This window comes from Diorhabda carinulata, chromosome X, assembly GCF_026250575.1.
Source record: "Diorhabda carinulata isolate Delta chromosome X, icDioCari1.1, whole genome shotgun sequence".
In the NCBI taxonomy this organism is placed as follows: domain Eukaryota; kingdom Metazoa; phylum Arthropoda; class Insecta; order Coleoptera; family Chrysomelidae; genus Diorhabda; species Diorhabda carinulata.
The window spans coordinates 29,808,394-29,835,845 of NC_079472.1; the positions used below are offsets into that span (position 1 = coordinate 29,808,394).

Below are 27,452 nucleotides of genomic sequence, written 5' to 3' on the forward strand. Positions count from 1 at the left end.
ATAAAGTTTACTTCGATTTACTTAACACAAACAAGTGTAACTGGCGCCCTCTATTAGCAATGTTAAATTAGAGTGCAAATTATGATTCCTCATGCCAAAAAACGGGAAATTGCCAATTTTCGAAGAGAAATTGTGAGAGCATAAAAAATCATTGCGAAAATTAAAATTTAAACTTTGAACTCGCAATATTTGTATAAGGCATGTTGAGCAGAATCATCATATTCTGAAGTCTAGAATCTACAGCTCCGAGATTGGACATTCTTAATGAATCACCCTGTATATTTTTTGGTAGGATGTAGAAACAATCGAACCAAGTAATTTTTGATTCAAATTACAATGACAAAAATCTTTAAAGATATAGTTGAGAATTGATTTTATAAAATAGATTCTACAGCCGACTCTGGTGTTTCCTAAAGAATATAAAATTTACGCTAATGAGTAATATTAAAATTCAAAATTTACATTATGCAACAGTGATTGTTTTGGAGACTACACTAATCATTTTTTTAGTCGATGTTTTATCAATAGAAATGAAAACCTCGATTAACACCAGCTATTACATCCAATCAGTCACTCAAAAACCAAAGTGCATGATTTTATATTCATGTTGGTAATTAAAATTTTCGAATTATTCTCTAATAAGAGCTCATTATTTGCATTCGATTAGGTCATTTCTTTGATTTTCTATATTATCTGCTATTATTGAAAATCGATAAGTTCGGAAGGACTAGCGAATAAATAGGCATATAAACCGCTATTCGATCTAGCATATTCTCCAGATTTTACCGGTATTTAGAAATAAGAAAAGTTTGCATGTCCAGTTATAATTATTCCTTTTCGAGTAATTTTGAATAGTAACAAAATGCGAAAACGAAATTAATTAACATACAACAACAATTGTACATTCAAAATAACTTTATTCTGTCTATTGATTGTATAAATTAAATTATTGGGGAAATACGCTTGAACAAAATGGTTCGATGAATAATAATATTAGCAAATTGTATGCTACATTTCTTTTTTATAAAAGTCATAATATCCGATTCAATCAATTTTAACGATGGAATAGTTTTGAAAAATCAATTCTTCGATAATTTAGAAAAGAAATTTCGATGATGATTGATGTAATAGTAGTTATGAAGAAACTATAACTACCTTATTAAGCCTTATTAAACATTTAAAAAATCTTGTTCCAATATTATTTCGATGCAAAAATTTTCTCAATTCATTTTTTATACATTTTATAATGATGAAATAAAGCGACCTAATTAATTATATCGTAGTTAGTAGTGGTAAAATAAATAATACTCGGATAATATAATTGGCGATGAAAGTTTGAATGCAGATTTGCTTTGTTTCATACTATTCATATTATATTTAACAATAGAAATCGAACAAGCAAAGCTCTTGTCACCTATGAGTTACTATTTATACAAATTGTTTAATTTTAGAATGTCCCATTCATTTGAATATAATTAGAATATCATTAACTTAACACCTCGATTGCTACACGTGGTTACATGATACATTAGTTGCTTTCCAATTTATTAAGCACTTTGCACACGAAACTCGTGGCTTCGACGCTCATGAGCTTGTCACACAAAAATCAATTGGTACCAGCTGCTGTAAGTTTTGTGTCAAATTTGAAAACATGTCACAAACTATTTTTTATTTGTGGATACAAGATACTTGATTAACTGATGAATACTATGAAAGCACTTCTTTGAAGTTATACCTTTTACTATATATACCTTCTTAGGCACTTTTACACTCTTCTTCATTAACTAATAATGCATATTCTCTGAATCTAATAATATAAGACAATTGTTGTTGTAAGTAAACACAAATGTAAATCGAAATGAATTTTGTTTTTAAGCATAAATTTGAAACTCTTGGATCCCAAACATTTATTTGTTGCTTGAGGGACAAGGGGAAAACGCAACAGATTTTAAAAAAGACAACTTGGACAATGGGTTTGAAACATTTGCTCGATTAGGTGCTCTAATTATGTTATTTGGAAAGCAATTATTATAATATTCATATTGAAGTAGTTAGCGCCATCTCTTGAAATGGAATCACACTATTTATACAAATTATTATACGATAATGCATAATAACATCATTTCTCAATATCCAATATCCAAAACTAAACTGCATCTCCTGTTTTAATTATCGAATTTAAAAAATTTTATTAAATAATTCAAATTTCAAAATTGATATTTAGAATCGATTATTTTTTCGAATAGAAGCAATGTTATTTTGAACATTCGATCTTAGTTGTCATAATCTATTTATTATAAAATAGTTAATTAATAAAGCTTTAACAATGTCTTCTCCCGCCCCAAAATCCCCAGAACAAACCGATAAAAGTAAAAAATATGATAGACAATTGAGGTAACAAAATGTTTTCTATATAAAAAAAGATTTTTCACAGAATATGTATTTTTATAGGTTATGGGGAGATCATGGTCAAAAGCTTTTAGAACATTCAAAAGTATGTCTTATAAACGCGACCGCACTTGGTACAGAAATTTTAAAAAGTCTGATTCTACCTGGTATAGGTTCATTTACGATTGTAGATGGAGAGAAAGTAACTGAAGAAGATATTGGATCAAAGTAATTTTCACAGTTTTAAAAATCTGTAATCTATAATAAATTATATTTTAGTTTCTTTTTGGAAAGCGATAGTATCGGCATGTCTAGAGCACATGTAGCTACACAATGTTTATTGGAATTGAATCCAGATGTACGGGGTGATTTTATCGACGAATCACCAGAGCACGTCATGTCACACACTCAAGATTTCTTCAACAAATTTACAGTCGTTATTGCTACAGCTTTACCTGAAAAGTGAGCCAATCGAAAACATATCTACTCCATACACCATATTTTCATTATATTTTAGAGTTCTCATTCCCCTTTCAAAACATCTATGGGCATATGATGTTCCACTTTTAGTATGCAGAAGCATAGGTTTCTTAGGTTATATACGATTACAAGTTAAGGAACATACAGTTATAGAAACACATCCTGATAGTGAAAATTATGATTTAAGGCTACTCTCTCCTTGGAGATCATTAAAAGAACATTTAGAATCAATAGACGTAGCGATGCTAGATTCAAAGACACGCAGTCATACTCCAGCATTAGTCATTTTGTATTATTATTTAAATAAATATAAAGAATTGAATGGGGGTGAGTTTGAAAATTTTGATTCAATCAATTTTTCAATTTCAATCAATCAAATAATTCAGGTCTATAGAATTTTATGCAAATTATAATATTTGGAATATATTAGATTATGTATTTTTTTATCTATAGCAATTATTATAATAGATTTCTTTCTAATATTTGAGGAGCCTTACCAAAGACAAGGCATGAAAAAGATATTCTCAAAAAAATGATAAGAGATAGTCCAGTAGCAAATGAAGGTTGTGTTAGAGTATTAGAAGAGAATTTTGAAGAAGCTATTAGATACGCAAATACTTGTCTGAATCCTCCGATCGTTCCCCACAATGTACAGGTTTGTTTTCAATTTCTATTGGTTTTTGTTGAAAAATTTCCTTTTTTTTTAAATTTATTTCAGGAGATATTAGATGACGACAGTTGCAAAAAACTATCACACAACAGTTCATCTTTCTGGATTATGTGTATGGCTCTAAGAGAATTTGTAGAAGGAGAAGGATCTTTACCTGTAAAAGGAAGTTTACCTGACATGGCTGCAGATACTACAAGTTATATAACATTACAACAATTATATCATCGGCAAGCGGAACAACAAGCCGAAGTAATATATAGAAGAGCTTCTGATATAGCGCGAGATTTGGGGTTACCTCTCGAGGCTATTACACAAAATGAAGTAAATAATAAGAAAAAATTTATAAAATATTTTATAGAAACGATCGCGTTTTAGGTAAAATTATTTTGTAAACACTCTAGTGAATTGAACGTAACAAGAGGTAGTTGTATAGCGGATGAATATGAACGTACTCGTTTAGATCTTTCCTCATACCTCGAAGATCCTGATAGTTTGATGTTTTATTATGTGATACTTAGAGGTTTGGAACGATTCATTAGCGAATTTAATACTTATCCAGGTCAATTTGATGATCAGGTATGAATTTTTTTCTTAATTATTTTCGTATAATCACGTATTTTCAGGTGGAACCGGACGTATTAAAATTAAAAGGGATTATTACTAAATTGCTATCAGAATGGAGTTGTTCTCAAGTACTTAGAGACGAAAGAGTCCACGAAGTATGCAGATATGGCGGTGCTGAAATCCATTCGGTTTCAGCTGTTTTAGGAGGTTGCGCCGCTCACGAGGTTATAAAACTCATAACGCATCAGTACAAATTATTGAATAACGCGTTTATTTACGACGCGATTAGTTCTAATTCTGCTACATTTTGTCTTTAGATTTAGAAAAGTGATAAGATTTTTTTAAATAAAACAAAAATACAATAAAAAAATATCTTTATTTAAATAACGTTCGATTGTTCTTCTTCTCTTTTCTTTAGCCTTGCGCATTTTAAACAATGCGGTTTTCTCTTGAAACAATGCTTGTGAAATACCGAAAAACATTTACTGCAACTTTGGCAACTGTTATCGAATGGAAATAAAACTTCATCGTTGGAACATATCTCACATATGTGACCTCTTCCTTTACATATTTCGCAATCGATTTTTATATGTTTCACAAAAATATCTACCAAAGTTTGCAATTTGAATGGCAACTCGCCAGAATGCGTATCTACTAAATCTTGCAAACTGTACATATCCAAATTATCCAACATATATGGCGTATCGAGATGTTTCCATAAAGTTTTTTCCTCGTTCGCTTTCCTACAAGCCATTAAATACTTTTTCATTGCGAATAAATCATTTCTTAATCTTCTAACCAAATTCAATTTCAAAACGTGTACAAACAAAGACGGATTAAGTTGATTTATATTGATTATCGGTCTTCTGGCTGTTATTTTTAATAATTGTAACGCCGCTTGGGAGACAGGTTGAGGATCTAAGTCCCAGTTATGTATAACTCTAGCTGGGATAATTGCCAAACTACCCCAATGACAAGCGGTACAATAGTACAGACCACTGTAATCGCATCTTCTCGCTTCCGACCAATCTCTATCTAAAATTCAACAATAAAATTATATATATATCGTGATAATGTAAAGTTATGTATTTGAAAAGTTACAATCAATTCTCAACGAGAATCGTCACGTCCTCAATAAGTACTCAAATTCAACAGATTTATCTAATATAGGAAAAATCAAAATACAGAAAATATAAAAAATAAAACAAATTCAATATCAAATAATCAAGGAAAGAAAAAGGTACATAAAAGGGAAAAGATTACAAGATATTGTTATAAATATGATGATTTTATAAAGGAAGCTAAATAAGAAAACCGATAAACCAATAATAATTCTCAACACTACAAAATATTTTCAAATAAATCCATCTTCACACAACTTTTTATATAAATATATAAAACAATTTGAAAAACAACAAAACACATACTTTAAAAGCAATCTAAAAAATTTGACGTCTTAACCCGCTCGGCTACGAACGCAATTTAAGTGGTGGGATATACTAACAGTAATAAGCAACAAAAGAGAGTTACAAACAAACAAGCTCACAAATCCACATACAGGTGAAGCTAACTTAAATATATTAAAATAGGATTATATGCACACAAAATTACAAAAAGGATTGTTTTTATACAAAAATTAAAACTGCAACAACAAATTAGTTGTTTGCTAGTAACTGATTGTGATTTTTTTACAAAAAAAGCTTTGGAAAACTACAAGCATATGCACAGCATGCAGGTAAGTTTGATTCTAAAAAATTACCTGGAAATAATAATCTAGCCAGATAACTGAGTCCACAAGGAGCAGCTAGTAGTAAGTAAGTAAAAAAAATAGTGAGTACATACACAAATAATATTGACAAAAGTTTTGTATATTTGGAATATACATAAAATCAAATAAATGATGGAGATTATATCTTACAAAATTAAGTTAATTGAGTAGAATTAGACTCTGTATAATACAAAAGATACCAGAGGGAAAGTCATCTTTGAAATAATGAAAAATCACTTAAAGGAATTTTAAAACGAAGAACAAATACACAATTCAACAAAAAAGTAACATCCGAGCAAAAGGCATCAACTATGAATTATATAAATGAAAAGTATGACTAGAATCTAAATGTGAGATTAAAAATAAAATGCAGGAACTCATATAGTAATATTTTCGCCCTTTACAAAAAAAAAGAAGTAAGATAGTTTGCAGAAACACCAGTTTAAATTATATTTTGAAATATTTTCCTGCTGGATCAGAACATTACAGCAACCAACGAAAATAACAAAATACTAAAATAAATAAAAATTGATGGTACTTACTAACTGGTAATGGAGATTTACATTCAGCACATAAATATTTTTGAGCAGATAGACCCAATTCGGGACATATTTCATATTCATAACGTCCCTTTTCACTGGCAATAACATGGGCGCATTCTCTGATAACTGAAGCCAAGCATTTATGATGACATGAATAATCACAATCTTCACATTGATACCATGCTTGCACTACACTCCTAAAGTTAAAAATTAGAAACATTTATTTGAAAGGTACAGAGAAAATAATTACCAGATTTTTCCAGTACAATGGTCACAGTAGGTAGATGTATGACGTAATAGTGGTTGTAAGTTGAAATGGTGTCCTTTTATAAATCTCTTAGATACTCCACTAGAATAATTTCTTGGATGCCTGAGAGATAATTACTACTGAATCATAAATATTACATAAACTGAATGTAGACACTTACAGAGGATCCTCCATGGCGTCTCTACATTCTTGTAAACGTAATCTCAATTCAATTAAATGTCTAACAATCCACTTTCGTTCTTCCGAACATTGATCACATTCCAGAATCAAACTCTTACATCGACTTATTGCTTTAATCAATTCTTCTTCCGTGGCTTCCTAAAATCAAATTTAAAGATCAAGATAGGTACAATAAATATTATTAGAAACAAATTACAAGGAAACTATGACTAGCAGTGGGACATTTACCTTATTTAGAGCTAATTTCAATTCTTCTGAAGCTAAATTAGCTGGTAAAAAATCACTTTCGTTTTCTGATATTGTCGATAATGGACTGGTATCTATTACATGTATGTTATTATTTATGTTAATTGGTTCGGACATATCTAAATAATTATCAAATAACCTTGCAAAAAAAATAAATAAAAACTATACACTCAACGTCGCCATCTACAAAGAAAAAATAATTCACGTTTATAATCGATTATAAATCGAATGCTCGAAACTAATCGTGCTTTTTTAAAAGGTTCGGCGAAAAATATAATTCCATTATTCAATACTAAAATGGCAAATCATGAGATTATTATCAATTAATTTGATTTAAAATTTTTCACTGGAAGTTAAAAATAATGAAGATGGACTGAAATAAGTTGACTGTATTAAAATAAACAAGCAACAAGTGATTATGATAAAGTTAAAAAGAATTATATGTGATATGCTTTTATATTATTGTATCAATTATATAATTCGAAATAACAATAGAAAAGGTGAAACATATTTTACAAGTTTTTGTACTCATCTAATCATTGGATTCCATAGAGTCTTAATAATTACTGAAGAATTTTATTTTTTGTTTTTGATATATAGTTCTGACGAAAAGGAAAATGAATCAAGTTTTACTTGTTTGTTTAACTATCGTCAACTTATTTAGTTATCTATCTTAACAATATTGTTGAATAAATTACACAGCACGGTTGCCAAATGTGACAAAATACATCGAAATGTAATGTAATTTTCTTTGACTTGTTGAAAATGTATGGAGACGAATGTGAAGAAATTTTATATAATAATAGATGGAATATTTCCCACAAAGGACTAATTGAAATTCTTATCTTATATTTAGAAACTTTGAATACTATTTATATGAGGAATATTTCATTATTTCACTTTCAAATATCATTATACTAATAGTATATTACTACAAATTGTATTCGCTTGTTCCATAGATTTTTTAAAGATATAAATCGTTTATATTTTTGGAGTATATTGAAGTCAAAGTAAACCCGATAACTTATCAAAATACCATAACTTTGCACGCCCTCAGCAAGTTAAATTAGCACACTGAAGGCTCCTTGCTAGTCCTATCCTGACCCATTCCTGCTGCTCGAAAATCCTTCTAGGTGCGCGGTCGCCTAGAACAGCTCGAGCTCGTTGGAAAACCAGATCTGTTAGTGAAGGACTCGTCCTGTTCCTGAAAATACGTATGACGTCGTATTGCTTGGACCGCACTCGCTAAATCACTCGAACTATCGCTGGATGAAACAGTGATCGATAGTGACTGAATCGCTTAGTGATTGGCTATGAAGGTTTTTGGACAATTCGGGTCGAGGAGGTGTATTGTTATCAGTGAGATTTGACGGCGTGAGAAAATTTCGAGTGGACATGGACGCATTGTACGCTCATTACATTCTCAGAGGGGTTCTTATCAGATCGGGGTACATTTTTACCAACACATGGGGCATTGAGAAACTATGAAATAATGGTAAGTTTTCCGTTCCTAGGAAAAATAATATTTGTGCGATAATTTAGTAAAATTTCAATTCGTTTATATACTTTTGAAATTATTCTTTGTCCAAATACTGAATGGAAGATTGTTACCTACTGATAAAAATTATCTTTATCTTACTCAATTATCCACAGATGAATTAGTTTTGAAGAAATAGCGAATAAAAGAGCCGCAAAATTCTGACAAAAACATGTTATATAAATTAAAATTTGATTTTACATTTTAACACTTCCTAGAAGTTTCACGCTGGAGTTGGCAAAGAGGCTGGGACCTAAATTATTCAACATCACTACTTGTTCACAAACAATCAACAAAAAAATAGAAACGCGAATAAATATTGAGTTGAAAATTTACATTCACACGTTGATTTCTATGGAATATCATTTTTATTGTCCAGTTTTATTAACGTTTATGAAAAAAAAAAACAAGTTTAAATTCAAAAGCTGATAAAACGTGGTTTGATGTTGTAGCTAACCTTTGATTAATTTTTGTTTTGATTTTTTTAAATCTTTTTCTTTAGGTTTTTCAGATATTTCATTTTTTTAAACAACGTAAAAGAATAATTTAAATTTCAGAAACAATACAATGTTAATTTTAATTTTTGTTAGTTATTTTGTTTTTAGATTAGAATAAACGTTGTTTATTGTGAAATTGTTTAATTAATCTCATTTTTATTATCCTTAACCACCTGAAAGTTCATTACAATAATAAAATAGTAATTCAAAATAGCGTACCTATATATACATATAAATACGTTTTAAACATAAATTTTATACTGGAAACATGACGATTGTTTCTAAAAATCTAAAAATAAATGCAGTTGGTGAAGCTGAATAACGAGTTTTATCTACGACAAGCTACCTTTCATCTCTAAGAAACTTATGAATTATTGAAAAGTATGTCAACTCTCATAATAGAATATAGGAAAAGAGACAGCCTCAGGTGTTTCGTTATGTTCTGCAATATTATTAAAAACGATTTTTATCTCCATATTTCCATCGAAAAAGAAAATAGAATATTGAAGTACATTGCAACGTTATTGTGATTTACATAGTTGCATTATTTTTCTCGCGGTTACATACACAAATTGCTACGTGGGATACTTTTTATGCCACGAGAACCGGCAACATCCGTGCTGTTATGTCGCCATTTTGAATTTGGATATTTTTGACAGTATACGTACTGCTCGAAATGATGTAACGCCCCTGAAGTATTGTAATTGTTTATAATAAGCTGAACATTTCATCTCAGTTTGAACATTGAATTTTCGAGTCATGATTCATTATGATTTTTGACGTAATATCAATCGACTAGATTTAATATTTTTATGAAAGAATATGTTATATTTGAAAATCATTTTGTTACATATTTTGAAAATAGGAGACATATTTGAAGTTCAAAAGGCATTTGTGCGCGTTGAATTTGAAAACCTTGCACATTATTTGTCGATGGAAAAAAGCGAAAAGTAAATATTGTCGTGTACCTATTTGTGACTAGATGTTTGAAAAAAAATTTACAAGTTGAATAATTTTAACATTATATTTGTTTGAATCGATATAAAACTCACGCAACGCATTTTTCGTTATTAAATTTAGAACAATCTCTTGATATACTTAAGGATGAATATATGTTGTGTTTCTGGTTACATTTTTTTAATTGCTAAATGTTTTAACTCTGAATAAGTTAATTGTTACATCGAAAAAAGTCGATATTTCCTCGCTACGTCTAATTTTGTTGATTAATTCTTCCCCTTAAGATAATTATATATTCTAAATATATCATTATTCCGTTCAGTTAATGTATAATTATATGGATATTTAGTTGTTGGAATTGAAAACAAAAACATTTGTTAACTTCTACATGCGTGAATATTAGTAGTATTTGATATTCTGTGTATAGCACATTTGACTGTATAATAAAATAATCGATTATCAAAATAACTTTATTTTATGTGTATTAAATCCGGAAGTGAATTTATTGCTGTTTTGTGTACTAATACTAACTTCTATATGTAAAAAAAAACTACTATAAAGCTCATGTACGTGATATTTAGAAATGATTAGTTTCTACCAGTTTATAGATGTTTCAGAATTATTTCTTTTCAATATTAGTTTCGTTCTATTTATTAACATAATCTGCGTTGTTTGGTAAATAATGTATTGGCATATAAAACCTTTGAATAAACCTGGTATATTTTCAAAATTGATATTAATATAGGTATAAGAGAAAAGCAGGAATATCTGAAATGATCCTTCAACGAAATCAATGAACAGATGGCGTGAATTTCCTTCCATTTCAATTTATACGTGTTACGGGGCATGATAAGTGCATGATGAGGTGGAATGGAAAATAAAGAATAGAAATCTAATTAAAATTTAGAACAGTAAGCTCTCAAAAAAAGAGAAAAAACTATGCCGATCGTTTTCGTTATTTTAGTTAATAAATCTAGTTCTCGAATAAAGACTTCGGCAAAATAATTATTAATAAGAAAAGTTAATTGTGAAATGCTGGTATACATATTTGTCATATTCAAATTATTAGTTACTATATAGTCAGAAATTATTACTTGTTAATGCTTTTAAATTGTGTAAAATCAAATAAGAGAATTTTGAATATTTAACCATCACGATATCTACGTAATTATCAAAAGTAGACGGAGGGATAGGCGTCATGTCGACAACATTTAATAGAAAGGGATAGTTTTATAATGGACATAGTGATACCTGTTACTGGAGAATTATCAGAATGTGATTGATTGCGTGATTTCGTTGCGAAGTGGCACCTTGATTAATTACTAGACGAAAATTCTTTGGCGGTGTTGTCTGTAATTATATCTTGAATGTAAACGGGAGAAGAGTTAACCGAGAAAGGTATCTTCGAATGAAGATCTAGGATTTTTTATTATATACATGTTACCGTGAATGACCGAAATTGGAGAACGTCGACTTTCACCGGTGAATGTCAACATTCGCATAGTCGCTTAGTGAAAGATCGAAATATTTTATTAAATAGTTGTACATTCGGACCCTGTCCGGTGTGTGTTGACAATCACAGATATGCTCACAGATATGGAGGTCCAAAACAGAAGAGTCAAAAAACGAGCGACTGGCTCTCTCCCGCCAAATGTTTTGTTCTGCTCGAAGTCAATCAGCTTTGTCAGTCTTATGATAACGCGAACAACGTTTTCTTAATTTTTTCCGATACCCTAATTTAAACTAAACGGATTTACTACAGTAAATCGTAATCTTTTTCTTGAAAAGTTAAATGCATTAATTGCGGGTAAACGAGCAGACAATTGTTTTCATTTTTCTCAAGAAAAGTATTCCAAAATACTTTCTGTAGTGGTTTGTGCTAAAATTAAATGCAACACACCTTTGGATTATGTTATGTTATCAATGAAGAATTGTACAGTATACTATATGAAACTCGCATCACAATAGGCCACGGACGAAAAACACGTATGCTTGACCCTAGAAAGATAAAGCTATTTTTTAGTACTGAAAAGATAAACTTGCGCCTGAGAGGCGCCGTACAATATTAGAAACTATTTATTTACAAACTGAAAGTGAATTCTTTTTATTATAATTTCAATGAGTTTTCAGATTAATAAGTAGTTGATTAAACACGTTTTTTTATTATTATTTTTATTTAAAGGAAAGTTATGTAGGATTTTATAAACCCTTAACAAAAAGTAACAAAAATTACAAGTGTTTATATTAAAGTACAATTTAAAAAACATTTATAGTTTTTTTTCTTACTAACTAATAATTGACTATATATTCAGTCTCAAATTACAAATAATACTGAAAAAAAAAAGATTATAGACAGTTGTTGCAAACATCTTTTTTATGTTCACCACACATCGTCTTTTTGCATTTTGTACATGTAATTTTAGACATTCTTTTCTTTTTGGTTGTAACAGTAACGGCGAACTTTAGCAGGAGGTTCCTCAATATTTTCTCTCAAACACCTTGACAAAGTAGGGATGCTCAATCTAGATCTCATCCATGGTGTAGACAGTTCAGTACTTAGTTTTTTCATAAATTCTCTGCGGTTTAGTGGTTTTTCTTGCTTAGACAAAACATTGTGTGTGTAAATTATATATGAGTGTCACAAAAGCTATATTCAATATTCCATAAAACATTGTCATTGGCCATCTATTAGTCTTTCTTGAACAAGAACACATCTGGTCAAAGGTGTCAACGCCGCCTTTTGTTTTGTTGTAGAACATAATGATTTCAGGTTTACCAATTGTAGGATTTTTAACATCGCCTTCATCGCAACATTTACACCATCTTTGAGGGCTTCGGCTTGTATGATAATAGGGTCAAAGGTCCATTGAAACAAAACATAGACGTGCCCACTTGTCTAGAACGAGTATTTTTCAGTTCTTCAGGAATTTCCCTTTTATTTGACCGTACCGTGCCCACAATCGTCAATTTATATGGTTTACCAAGCATTGATTTTGAAGCAGGGTTAGATGTGAACCAATTGTCACACGTTATATTGCGGTTAGTACCATGAATTGGGCGAGATAGCTCTTTCAGGTGATATTCGCCTTGTGGTAAACCATTTGTATTTGTAGCTTTTCCAATGTATGGCATCGCATTTACCATATAATTGGTTCCACTATCACACATCGTTGGAATTTTTGTACCGTACTTCTTATCTGGTTTATTAGGTATATACATTCGAAAGGGGCATATACCACGAAACCCTAGCAATTATTCATCAATAGTGACATTACTTCCGGGAGAGTAATTCATTTTGCATTGGGCTATAAACAGATCCCAAACCTTTCGAACTGGTATAAACGGATTTTGTTGACGGCGAGTAGGACGTAGAGTCTTGTCATCTCAGCTCATAACTGGCACATACCTTGATCCCGTAAATGTACTGTCAAACAACTCAACGGTTGATAGATAATTATCTTTCATTACAGCGCTGAGGGCTGAAGTATTCCTATAAAGGCTTTTATGTCAGTAGGATTTGTGTCTACAATTGTCGCACTAGTCATACTATCATTACGCTTTATCGATATCTCCACATTTGTCCACCGAACAAGCTCTTCAATGATTTCATCCGTGATAAGTTGCAAGCTAAATACAAAAATATCACATATGAAGTTTTAATGTTGTATTTAAATTTAAGCAAACCGTGTCAAATGAAACACAGTGCACCTGAGAAAGGTATTGTTATGAAGAAGCCGATGGTTAGTTCTGAATTAAACTCAAGATGTCAAGTCGATCTGATAGATCTGCAGTGAAAACTTTGAAAACTAAAAGAGCTGAAGAAGTAGTGTATCACGTTCTTTCAATATTTTTAACATTTGGTGCACCAGCAATATTGCAATCAGATAATGATAAAGAATTTAGTAATCAAGTCATATCCGAAATATGCGCTATATGGAAATATGTTAAAATAGTTCATGGAAAGCCTCGTCAAGGCTCAGTTGAAAGGGCCAATCAGGATATACAGAATATGCTGCATGGATGAACGATAACGATACAAATAAATGGTCAGATGGTTTATCCTTTGTTCAATTTGCCAAGAACATTACATACCACGAAGGAATACGCCAAAGTCCTTATGAAGCCATGTTTGGCGTTAAAGCAAAATCGCAAATATTGAAACTGAAGAACAACTCGAACAAATTGCCGATACTTTTGAAACCGAAGAAAAGCTTTAAGAAACTGTTGATGCTTTTTAAAAAATATGAGCGGGGTCATACCGAAATCCATATTTCAAAGGAAAATATTGAAGAGGACCTACAACCTATAACGTCTTCACATCAAATTCTGACTGAAAAACTCGAGTTGATTTCTACAAAAAGAGCGGCCGCGAAAGAAACTCTTCTACTGTTAATGTTACAAACCTCACACAAATAATTTCCTCCTGCTGAAATTGGTGATAATGTACGAATACAAGAAGACTCCGACTTCTATAAAATGGTACCCTCAAGCAGCTTTACACACGTAATCAGTTCGTAATTTGCAAAGAAAAGTTACTTTCCATAGATGAGATTTCTTTTCAAGAAATGTCGCTGAGAGAAGCAGCTGCAGCTAATTCGAAAAGCGGTGGACAAGGTGATACACGCTGTCGTTGCAAAAGAAAGTGTTGCACAAATAAATGCAGTTGTAAAAGCAAGGGACTCTTGTGCAGTTCAAAGTGTCATAATAATTTAAGTTGTTGCAATAAATAAGATTTGAATCACATAAGTAAGTCATTTTTTTATTGCTATTACTTTCTTTTCTCTTGTAGAATGTCCTGTGTATTTTAAATTCTTGGTCATTCCTTTCAGAAAGAGAGGCGAAAAAGTTACGTCCCCCTTGTGAAGTTTTATAGCGACTGAATTACTGAGAAAAAAATATAAATCTAGAACATGTTCAACATTCACCATTAGTGCATGGTGAATAAGTCAGAAAAAAGGGTATTTAGCAAATATTTCGATCTTTCACTAAGCGACTATGTGAATTCACCGGTGTAAGTCGACATTCACCAGATTTTATGAATTATCCAACCTGCAACGTTGGTAAAACAAGAAACGTAAATGAATTTTTTGAAAATATGATGAGAGTAGTACACAGAGTTTTTTATAGGTTTAAATGGCATTCAAATTAGTTTTGTTTTCGTTATTTGGACATGCACATCGGGGAAACAAAAAGACAAAACGTATCTTTTAATAATGAATTCGACAAATTAAGAAGTCTCTTTTTAAAAGACCATCGAAAATAATTTCCGTGTAAACGTATTCAATAGCGATGAGTCTAATGAAGGCAGACTCATTTTGTTAGAATAAAAATAAAAAAAAAAAACTAATCAAAGACGGTTATTTTTGTCTAGTTGTGTAATGGAAGATTCACAAGAATGATGGATTGAACTAAGCAAATCGAATTTCAATTCGGTCGCGTTAACTCACCGAAATTAGATGCAGCATGATAAAATCTTTTGTAAGCTATGATAGAGTTTGAATGATTCGAGTTGAAGTTGAATTGTTTCAAAGTTGAAAAGAAAGTATATAGTAGAAAAACGAAATGGAATAATTTTTCAGTTTGTGTCGATTTATCTCTTGTCATTTGGTAGGGTTTTGTTATATATTTGTATTTTTAAAATAATAATATCCCTAACCAACTAAATTTTAAATAGTTGGGTCGAAATCAATCTTGGTTATAAAAATTTGATCATACGTACTCAAAATTCTAAGAAATAATTTTAGAGAATTAATTAGATTGCATATAGAAGAAGAGTTATGAATTTCCCTCGTATACGAAATACATTCGGGATTAGAGAGTGTCATAAATATTGCTAACCGAACTAGCTTCTTTTTATTTTGGTCGAGTGACAAAAACAAGGGTGTGCATAGAAGCAAACAAAAGTTATATATTGACATCTATAGTTGGATTGTTGGAAACTTTTTGAATATTTTGAATTATATCAGATCATAAGATATAAATAATGTGATTTACAGCAACACAACTTTTTACTTTAAAATATGTTTGCTCGAAGTGGAAACTGAATCGCACTTTTTCGAAATTGAATATGGAACTTTATTGATGAAAAATGAGAAACCAACAACAAATTTACTAAAGGTGAAAGTGATAACCATGATGAAGATTATAATGATTGAGAAAACACGAAAGGATCAGTAGAACTTTTTCTTCTAAATATTTGTCTAAAGTTGTTTCTGATTATTAACATAAATCTAAAGAATGTAGCATTGAATTTCGATATTATTTAAATGGAATTACAAATAACAAATAGACCAAAAGTGAAGGTCATATATTAATTTAACAATATGAAAAAAATACCGTGAGGTCTTTACGTCTCTCTACATTTATTTTCATATAAATTACAGACAAATAATTTTTTTATATAATGATTAGGTGATGTGCTAATAACGAACCCTATACATAGAAACATGACTAAGCTGGAACAAATCGTTGGTTCAATTAGTAGAATTTCATTAACACTTAACAAAGTTATAATAAAAACCTCTTCCAGGCTAAATATCCTAAATTATCGGTGTTTAGAACGATATCCTTGTCTAGTTAATAATTGCCGACTGTACAAAAACTATTAGGGGTTCAGAATCTTCAACAAAAAGTTTTGAATTAAGTCATGCGGATAGTGGTAAAGGATCGAGAATTGAATAGACGTCAAACTTGGAACAATAGAAATTCCTACATTACGGAAGTGAGTTTATAAAATGAGATAAATATAGAAATGCTTCAATAGTTCTATGTAGATAATACAGGGTGTTTTTTCAGAGCTTTCGAAAGCTACGAAAATTTCAACAATTTATTAGATATTAGGAATTTCCTTGTTATAAATTAAATAAAAAAGAAACGAAAGAAAATCTATTTTATAGGGAATCGTTTTATCAGAGGTAACCAATTTCAGTTAAAATTCTGGAGCGTTTCCAATACATAAGAAACGTCGCTTGAAATTAGAGGAAGGTTGGATTTTATGGGAGATTCTTAAAAGTATATTCCAGTCACGCATTTCTAACTTCTCCAAAGTCCGAACCAACGAAATAACATTACTGATTATCAATGCTATGTTTTATATTGAAACACACCACAACAAACAGCTAAAGACCCTTTCCATGTTTGGAGAACCATTTCGTGTGTCGGGGTGAAAAGAGAATTAACACTCAGGAATCTATACTAAAAAATATCTGCTGTATTCTTCGGGATCTGTTTTTTTACATATTATACTATATTATGTACTTGTCTAGAATTTAACTGTTCCACACGGTTTGAGTATGTTTATAAGCGACTGTATTCAATCCATTAGTCAAATTTAATATATATGCAGATCTCCTATCTTATCTTATATATTAAAAAAATTGATGATTTCCATTCCGAGTCCGCTCAGGCGTTCTACCCAACCGATTTGCTTAATTTTTTTTTCAATGAAAGGTATTGATGCACAGATCAGCCATCAACTATCGGATTTCAACTAATTTTCACCATTCTCAAGTTATACTCAAATGCGATTTCCCTCTGTACATTACTTATGGGAGTTTTTCACATACACACGTTCTATCCTCAATATCTCAGGTTCTATTCAAGATAGAGACTTCGTTTTGGTTTAAAAACATTCGCTGAAACACCTTCTTTCATTTGAGTTTTTGTGTGGAGTTATGGATTTTTGTAGGTTTTTGGCAATTTTTCTACATTCAAAGATCTATATCTCAGGTTCTAATATAGCCACAGAGTTCGTTTTAGTTTAAGAACACTCGCCGAAACACCTTCTTTCTTTTGAGTTTTTGAACACTTAAATCGGTTGCGTTGGAGAGGAGCCAGGCGCGGACATTCAATGTGGAGTTATGGATTTTTGTAGGTTTTTGGTAATTTTTCTACATTCAAACACCTATATCTCAGGTTCTAATATAGCTACAGAGTTCGTTTTAGTTTAAGAACACTCGCTAAAACACCTTATTTCTTTTGAGTTTTTGAACACTTGAATCGGTTGAGCTGGAGAGGAGCTAGGCGCGGACATTCAATATGGAGTTATGGATTTTTGTAGGTTTTTGGCAATTTTTCTACATTCAAAGATCTATATCTCAGGTTATAATATAGCTACAGAGTTCGTTTTGGTTTAATAACACTCGCTGAAACACCTTCTTTCTTTTGAGTTTTTGAATACTTAAATCGGTTGAGATGGAGAGGAGCTAGGCGAGGACATTCTATATGGAGTTATGGATTTTTGTAGGTTTTTGGCAATTTTTCTACAATCAAACATCTATATCTCAGGTTTTAATATAGCTACAGAGTTCGTTTTGGTTTAAAAACATTCGCTGAAACACCTTCTTTCATTTGAGTTTTTGAACACTCATATCGATTGAGTTGGAGAGGAGCTAGGCGCTGACATTGAATGTGAAGTTTTGGATTTTTGTAGGTTTTTGGCAATTTTTCTACATTCAAAGATCTATATCTCAGGTTCGATGCTCGATTTTGTAAACCACGATTCCAATTATCATCATTTTATCAAATTCTAATTATTAATGCATCTAAATGTTCTTGATTTTAGGTCTCGTCTGTTTCAAATTTATTTTTTTTTTTAAAAGAAAGATTTGACGTTTCGACTGTTCTTTAAGTTTTTTAAAATTTTATCAAAATATTTTGATAAAGACTTAAAGAAAACTCGAAAAGTCAAATCTTTCTTTAAAAAAAAAAACTAATTTTGAAACAGACGAGACCTAAAATTAAGAACATTTAGATGCATTAATATATCAGAAGATCTAAGAAATAAGAAATTTTAATTACCTATATCAACATTTCAATTCAACCGGATTTTATTTGAAAACTTTTAATGAAGAAGGAAATTGAATTAGATCTTGATTTATCACCAAAATCTTATTGTTTGTGAAATACAATGTAGACAATTAGGATATTGCTGAAAAATATAAAACAAATAAAAGCTATAAGCAATTTAATTATCGGATATACTTTTTTTATGTCTTATTAGAGTTTTATGACGCATTTGCTCAAGATTTTTCTGTTTAGATAAAAGTTTTATGACAGCTATGTTAAAAAAATGACTTTATCTCGCTCTAGCTCATTTAGATATTATTTTATTGAATGAAAGAATTGTTGAAAGCATTAAATTATTTGAATAAAAATTAGAGGTAATGAATCGCGCTTATTATAATTAAATATAATCAGTTGAGGTTTTAGAAACTTTTGAAATTGATACAAGATTCCGTGTCCTAAGAATCATGTAATATCTATTGCGTAGATCGAGCGTTTTGTACATTTACGTGTTCAAATTTCTAATTTAATCGCTCGGTTAATGCATAGATACAGGAAGCTTTTGTTTTCCATATTCCCTACTCGTATCTCTCTATCGATTAAATAAGACCACTCTAATAAATTAGTAATAGACTAATACAATGTTTCCGTGTAAAGGTATATCCTTAAACAATATCGAGTTAGGTAATTATTATAGCTTGTACCGATTAGAATTTAGAGAAACGCTTTTATTATCGACAAGATTTGTTTTTATGATGATTTTTAGAGCTTCTGATGATCAGCAACTACGAGATAAAGTACGTCATATAAGTAGTATTTTCAAGTATTTTTCCAATATCTACGATCCCCGTCCCATTTCAGTTGGCCCAATTGAAAAAAATTACTAATTATTGCTTTTTCAGTTATTAAAAACCGGCAAATTGTTTCGTTTTGAGCACTTTATATTTTCTATAAACATTTTAGATACTTTTACAGGAGTTACAAATCAACATAGGTTATAATTACAAACCAAAAAAAAACAAAAACCAAATGTAATCAGAAAAGCTTAAATATTAAACTTACTTTTATTACCGTAATTATTTGAGGCATGGTGTTTATTAAATTCTGGCAGTAATCGGCAGTAAAATCATCCCAAATTTCTTTCTTTTAATTCCATGACAGTTCTAGCTGGATATGCATGCAACTGCTTTTTCATTTCATGCCAAAGTGTTTCTATTGGTGATAAATCTGGACAACTTGTAACCCACTCTAAAAGTGGAATATTGTTGTATGAGAACCATTTTAAGGTCTTTTTTGACTTATGGCATGCTACTCCATCTTGCTGAAAAATAAAGGTTTCCCAACGGTTAAAGTTACTTCTCTTGTTGGCAACAATGATTCTTCTAAAATATCCAGGTACTGTTCAGTATTGACAATTCCGTTTATGAAATGCAGATATCGAGCCCCACACCATCGCAGATGCAGGAAATTTTACTTTCCTCTTCAAACAATCTGGATGAAAAGCTTCATTTTTTTGTCGAATAACTCTACTTCGATCGTCACCCACGCAAACTTCAAAACGAGACTCATCACTCCAATGTATACAGCTCCACTGTTCAAAATTCCAATTTTTATGTTCTTTGTCCCATCTAAGTCTATTTTTCTTTTGGATTTGGGTCAATAATGGCTTTTCCTTGGCCTATGTTAAGAAAATTTTAATTTAGAAAAATATGCATTAAACTAAGGTGTTACAAAATTCACCTTGTACGTCCGAAATCCTAATTTTTAAGCCTCTCTGTGACATGTGGATCTGCATTACTCCAAAGTACACTTAGTTGACCATAGTTAGCACGTCTGTTTTGTTGAATTATTCTTTTTAACGCTCGTTTATGTTTGTCTGACAATTTCGATTTTCTTACGTTTTCTTATAAGCGAACTATATTTTGAACTCTGTATTTTGACATGTTTACAACTTTCACGATTTCTGAGTTTTTTTTTCCCATTTTTGAATAAGTTTATTATGATTAAACGAATTATTACTTCAAAAATCTATCTATCACTTAAAAAAAAAATTTTGTGAAAATATGACTTACTTATTATTTGCGCATTTTAGACCTAATGAAACTTTGAACACAATTTTGGAAACGATGAACCCTTGTATATGCATAAAAAATCAACAAGATCTATCTATTTCCATCATATTAAATATCATTCAAAATATTTGACAATATTCATCCAAAACCTATTTTAGACGTAAAACTAAAAATTTAAAACATTTTACTATCAGCTATTTTTTGGAATTTTAAAATAAAGTTTAATAATTTCGAATTTTTCTAAGTGGGCCAAGTGAAATGAGACGGGGCTCGTATATGTATTTTGATGTACCTACTTTCGATAATTACATATTATCATTTATGATGTGTGTACGTACTATATCAATTCCGATATTAATTTGAGAAACAGAGAGCTGTTTTTGATCCGGCTACTTTTATCGATTAAAGTTTAGCAATTTGAATAAATTCGGACAATTCCGGGCTCGCCTGTTCGAATTAATACCAACATGCTTTTTATGAAATCTGTGGGTAAATATTTACTCGTGTTCATTGGCACTTATTGAATATAATGTTTTCCATAAAAAATTAATTTTTAATTATAACGTAGCAGTTAGGCGTACCCATATTTTTCCGTATTAATAACCATAATAATTAAACAATCTGCCTTCAGATAAAAGCAGTTCGAAGTAATATTGATTATTATAGACCATTTCCAGTGATTGACAACCAAATTATTGAAGTTCGTTTGTAGTAAATTAATTGTTTTGAATATCTCGTTAAAGTAACGTACGAAAAAATGTATATTGGATAAAAAAAATGATTTGATAATGAGAAGTGACATTTAAAAATATCCGCGTGGTAAATGATTAACATTTAATTTTATTTTAAATATAAAAGCGTCTCTGCTAGACAAAATTCCCATATATCGTCTAAATTCTACTAATTTTCTGTTGTTACACGATACGTAACGTAATTTTTTGGTATATAGATTGATATATATATCAATTTATAGTGACAATGTCGATTGTTAGTGTATAAAAGGAAGGCCGAAAACAAGATCCGATAAACAATCTCGCCATTGTTCGATAGAAAACTCATTTCCACCGAAAATATAAAATAAAAGCTAACCCGAGAGTTGATAGTGATAAAACCTTACAAAATAATTGAATTTCTAAGGGTGATGTAAAAATAATATGACATGAGACCGAGGTAATCCCTTAAGGTGAATCTCTAAAATAAAAAAGTGAATTATAATTCAGAAAATCGTTTTTTTTTTCTTCGTAAAACCCCCAAACGATTTCCATAAATACATTCTTTAACATTTAACATAATATTCCCATGATAAATATTTTTATATTCGAATTAATTTTGTTTATCAAGTAGTAAAATTGAGATTTGTTTGAAAATAACTTACCACCATAAAATCTATTCTGATGAAAACTTTATTACTAACTTCCAATTCATAAAATTGTATATCATTCATCAATTTTTAACAAAATATATCGTGATGACAATATATACCCTAAAAGAAGTTCCTACTAAAAAAATATATAGTCCCCAAATGTACAGATACTAATTTTTGGATGATTAAGATACCCATAAAACCCTTAAAAATTGCCGCGAGTCATCAAAAAATATTATTTCAGAAATGTAAAATTAGAAAATTAGGTTTCGAGCCGTTTTTTTCCAGTCACTCGATTAACCCTCGAGCTGAACGAGGGCCGTAATGAATGCAGTAGATAGGAAAGTAAAGGGCCAGGAAAGGCCAAGATCATGAACAGAATGTAGCCCTAATACATTCATCTGGGTCACATAGTCAGTCATAAAACGGATCGCGATTCTCTGACAGGATTTTTGTATTAAATCTTGGAGTTCAGATAGTTACATAAAAAAGTAGCTCGTGTCTTTTTGAATAAAAGATATTTTTTTTGTTTTATCCAAAAATTAAATTTACTTAGGACGGTTATAATACGATGTTTAAACAATAAATAGCAGCGAGGGGCCAGTAGTAGTTTGTAGATTTGAACTTTTATTATACTTTTACAATTTCGAAACCTCCACTAATATTTATTTCTTAATTCCTACATTTAATTTAAATCATATTATTATTAGTATACAAAACGGTATTCACATATGTTTGACTTCAATTGCAGTGGAACAGAAATTAAATTATGCAGGTTTTTATCTACAATTAGCAGTTATTGTTGTTTCGTTAATTATTTTAATAAACTTGATGCCGTTATTTCATTTTATCATTGTTCAAACGACCAAAATGATCTTTTTAGTTATGCAAAAAATACAATCAAAACGTTAAAATTAAATAAAGGAACGTCGGAGACAAACGATCACGGGCTTTAATTATGTTTCTTCGGGCCGTTTTCCTTCTCGCTATTCTTTCTTTTAAGTCCTCATCTACTTTTTAGCTAGTTCATATCTCTCTTCAAATTCGATTCATTTACAGCTTAAATGAGTTGGAAAAACTACACAACAAGAAAGTTTTCCGAAAAGTTAGAAAAACATCTTGTGGTAATTACATAACTCGATTCTTTATTAAAATAATTAGATACTGAAATTTATGGGAATGTCCAAGTAAATTGTGGAATTTGTTCGATTTAGTGATGTTGAGGAGCATTTTCATCAATATGTTGAAATTTTAAATATCATTTTACTTGTACTAGCTTTCACCCGCCGCTTCGCTCGCATCGAATCCATTAAATAAGTATCAGAAATCATTATAATAGAAAAAAAAAAGAACTTGGTAGCTATATTAGAACCTGAGATATAGATCTTTGAATGTAGAAAAATTGCCAAAAACCTACAAAAATCCATAACTCCACATTGAATGTCCGCGCCTAGCACCTTTCCAACTCAACCGATTTAAGTGTTCAGAAACTCAAAAGAAAGAAGGTATTTCAGCGAGCGATCTTAAACCAAAACGAACTCTGTAGCTATATTAGAACCTGAGATATAGATCTTTGAATGTAGAAAAATTGCCAAAAACCTACAAAAATCCATAACTCCACATTGAATGTCCGCGCCTAGCACCTTTCCAACTCAACCGATTTAAGTGTTCAGAAACTCAAAAGAAAGAAGGTATTTCAACGAGTGTTCTTAAACCAAAACGAACTCTGTAGCTATATTAGAACTTGAGATGTAGATCTCTGAATGTAGAAAAATTGCCAAAAACCTACAAAAATCCATAACTCCACATTGAATGTCCGCATCTAGCTCCTCTCCAACTCAATTGATTTAAGTGTTCAAAATTCAAAAGAAAGAAAGTGTTTCAGCGAGCGATCTTAAACCAAAACGAACTCTGTAGCTATATTAGAACCTGAGATATAGATCTTTGAATGTAGAAAAATTGCCAAAAACCTACAAAAATCCATAACTCCACATTGAATGTCCGCGCCTAGCTTCTCTCCAACTCAACCGATTTAAGTGTTCAAAAACTCAAAAGAAAGAAGGTGTTTCAGCGAGTGTTCTTAAACCAAAACGAACTCTGTAGCTATATTAGATCCTGAGATATAGATCTTTGAATGTAGGAAAATTGCCAAAAACCTACAAAAATCCATAACTCCACATTGAATGTCCGCGCCTAGCTCCTCTCCATCTCAACCGATTGAAGTGTTCAGAAACAAAAAAGAAAGAAGGTGTTTCAACGAGTGTTCTTAAACCAAAACGAAGTCTCTATCTTGAATAGAACCTGAGATATTGAGGATAGAACGTGTGTATGTGAAAAACTCCCATAAGTAATGTACAGGGGGAAATCGCATTTGAGTATAACTTGAGAATGGTGAAAATTAGATGAAATCCGATGGTTGAGGGCTGATCTGTGCATCAATACCTTTCATTGAAAAAAAAATTTGAGTAAATCGGTTGAGTAGAACGCCTGAACGGACTCGGAATGGAAATCATCAATTTTTTTAATATATAATATTTGGCTCGTTGTTTATTTGCTACGTTCTGATTTTGGAATGTATTATGATTGGTTTTTATTTTGAAATAATTTTCTCTCTCCTTTTTGGATCATCAATAAAAGCAAACAATGAACGTACTTGATTATTTCATGAATAAATTATTCTTAACTTTAAATTCGCTTCCTTCTCACTGAGAAATTTAATCCTAACAGTTCCCTTTTGTATTTCGTGTTGAAGATGAGATTCCCGTTTGGGTCAAATTTTACTAAAAGCAAAAGATTCGGGTGTAATCTAATACCGACGAGAAGTTGCGACTGGAATTCTGAACTTGTTTTCCTAGATTTACAGTAAATTTTATGAACAACTTAAAATATTCATTATTGTTTGGTTCTTTTTTCTCTCTTCGCAGTCTCTTTGCGATATGAAAAAAAAATTATTTTGATCTCCTAAAGACCGTGTATGACAAAAGGGCTGTTACTTAAACTCCGATTTAACGAAATTCGATAGGTGCTTAGGTTTAACGACATGTTATCCATTATTTTCATCACCGGTTAATGGTTAATAACCGTTTAACATTTGACAGTAGGATATTAAATATAACCGGAGATCGATCATTGTTATCATCGTATTCGTTTCGTAGATCTTCATTGAAATATTAGATATAATAATAGATTGTAAAACGATTCAACCTTTTTTCCATAATATGTAAAATCGTTTATTATTAGAAAACGAAAATAACTATTCATAGGTATCTATCTAATTTTACATAAAAATTAAGTAATCTATTTTGTAGGTAAAAATATATACTTTTAGAAACACCCCAGATCTTTTTTTTTCTCGTGTTACTTGCACAATCGTGTATTTCCTTATACGTGTTTTGCGTACTAATTATCTTTTGATCAATCACTTCATATCTACAACCTATTGATTTTTTAAATCGATACGTCGACAAAAGAGAACTTATGGCCTTGAATGTATATTTTCCATGAATTGTTTGAACAGATGCCTCTATCATTGAATCCTAATTGTGCTTAAACCTCTATTCATAAAGACAAAAGAAGCTTAACTCTGTTTATCTATGAATTACATAATCGAAACATAATTATTCTTCGAAATTATGAATTGAATACTGAGAATTTCGGTGGGATTATTTTTTTTTTCGGTAATATTCAATTTACGAGCGCTTTCATTTTCCGTCATTTTGAAATATAAAAGAATGAAAAGATATTTCAAGTTTTATTTTTATGGCAAACAATTTCTCGTTCCATGATCATATTGTGAAGACGAAATGAATCCTTCTTTTAAATAAACATAACAGCTGGAAATACAGAATGAAATCTACAGTGCCACGTTAATAGAAAATAAAAATGATAATGGATAGAACCGTACCATATACTTATAATATAGCTATAACAGTTTATATAGTATCAGTATAAAAATTATTACGCAAAATAATTCAAAATTTAATTGTGTCTGCTAAAATAATGTCAACATAAGTTTTAAATCAAGAAAATATATTTAAGTATAGTATCCACTCACACTGTAATATTCGCTTTACTCAATATATACCAAATGTTTATTTCTATAAGTAGTTTTGGAATTTTACGACTCGAAATATGTGCATCATAAAATTCTGAGGGTATATAGAATAACTTTATTGCCGACCCTAGGCCATATGGTTCGTAACAAGTAAAATATAAATTGTTCATATGATTTACAAAATCAGAATGTATTTTTTACTCCGGTCAATTTAGACATACGAAGTTACATCAATTCACAATAAGCTGAAAATCGGTGAAATCGTTCAAAATATGATTATAAACAAAATCGGAAAGTTCCCCATCCCTGCTCTTTTTGCAAAAAATTTTATTCAAGGTCGAAAAAATGAGTTTTTTGCGATTTTCAGCAAAACGGTAAGTTTTATGATATAAATACCTCAGACAAAAATTGTAGTTCATAAAATTATCTACAAAAAATGTATTGATACTTTTTTTTTTAGAGCCACCGTTTCTGAGATATAACGATTCAAAAAGTTGTAAGTTGTAATCGTCATAATATGCACACGTTTCCACGCCACCTATGAGGTAGTGTACTTAGCGCGTTTTTTTAACGTGGTCTCCCCAATAGGCCTATTCCACGGGTCAGTTATGATCCCGTTTAATTTGAAACTTTTGCAAAATAATGAAAATCAGCAAAGATAAAAGCGTTGTAAGTTAAAACAAAATAGTGAAGTTTAATCATGAAATTCGTAGCTTTCTAATTCTTCTCCTTGTTCTTCTTGTTCTTCTTGTTCTTCTTGTTCTTCTTGTTCTTCTTGTTCTTCTTGTTCTTCTTGTTCTTCTTGTTCTTCTTGTTCTTCTTGTTCTTCTTGTTCTTCTTGTTCTTCTTGTTCTTCTTGTTCTTCTTGTTCTTCTTGTTCTTCTTGTTCTTCTTGTTAGTTAGTTAGTTAGTTAGTTAGTCAAAATTTAGTTCATTGTGCTGAAGTTTTTAAAAACAGTAATTCAACTCGACAAGAAATTACCACTAACGGCATTCGCTTTCTTATTTCTATGTACGGAGCTCCTAAAAAAACGACCTGCTTAGACAAGTATAAATATGCATGTTTGCATGTTCAACTAGCT

General features: G+C 30.6%; 3 protein-coding genes across 5 annotated transcripts in view; 2 read left to right on the forward strand and 1 right to left on the reverse strand.

The window, feature by feature from the left end:
• Window positions 1–2,250: 2,250 nt before the first annotated feature.
• LOC130900887 (NEDD8-activating enzyme E1 regulatory subunit) lies at window positions 2,251–4,472 on the forward strand. Its single transcript, XM_057811815.1, has 8 exons — window positions 2,251–2,394; window positions 2,452–2,616; window positions 2,668–2,850; window positions 2,906–3,195; window positions 3,357–3,523; window positions 3,587–3,859; window positions 3,914–4,114; window positions 4,162–4,472. Exons 1-8 carry the CDS (start codon window positions 2,327–2,329, stop codon window positions 4,417–4,419), a joined length of 1,605 nt encoding a protein of 534 aa, XP_057667798.1. The 5' UTR covers window positions 2,251–2,326; the 3' UTR covers window positions 4,420–4,472.
• Window positions 4,462–8,868, reverse strand: LOC130900888 (differentially expressed in FDCP 8 homolog). Of its 2 annotated transcripts, XM_057811816.1 has the most exons (7): window positions 8,845–8,868; window positions 7,089–7,289; window positions 6,841–6,998; window positions 6,663–6,782; window positions 6,413–6,609; window positions 5,862–5,906; window positions 4,462–5,137 (listed from the first exon to the last, which is right to left on the reverse strand). In XM_057811816.1, exons 2-7 carry the CDS (start codon window positions 7,221–7,223, stop codon window positions 4,482–4,484), a joined length of 1,311 nt encoding a protein of 436 aa, XP_057667799.1. In that variant the 5' UTR covers window positions 7,224–7,289; window positions 8,845–8,868; the 3' UTR covers window positions 4,462–4,481. The 2 variants fall into 2 exon arrangements, with proteins under 2 accessions (XP_057667799.1, XP_057667800.1); XM_057811817.1 differs by lacking the exon at window positions 5,862–5,906 and having other exon boundaries at window positions 8,845–8,862.
• The window catches only part of LOC130900886 (gamma-aminobutyric acid type B receptor subunit 1), a 103,778-nt gene continuing 84,393 nt past the window's right edge, over window positions 8,068–27,452 (forward strand). The window contains exon 1 of one of the 2 annotated variants that reach the window (XM_057811814.1): window positions 8,068–8,601. In XM_057811814.1, the coding sequence (XP_057667797.1) occupies window positions 8,599–8,601 (3 nt within the window). In that variant the 5' untranslated portion in view covers window positions 8,068–8,598. The remainder of the gene's footprint in view (window positions 8,602–27,452) is intronic. The other variant, XM_057811813.1, reaches the window with a different exon arrangement.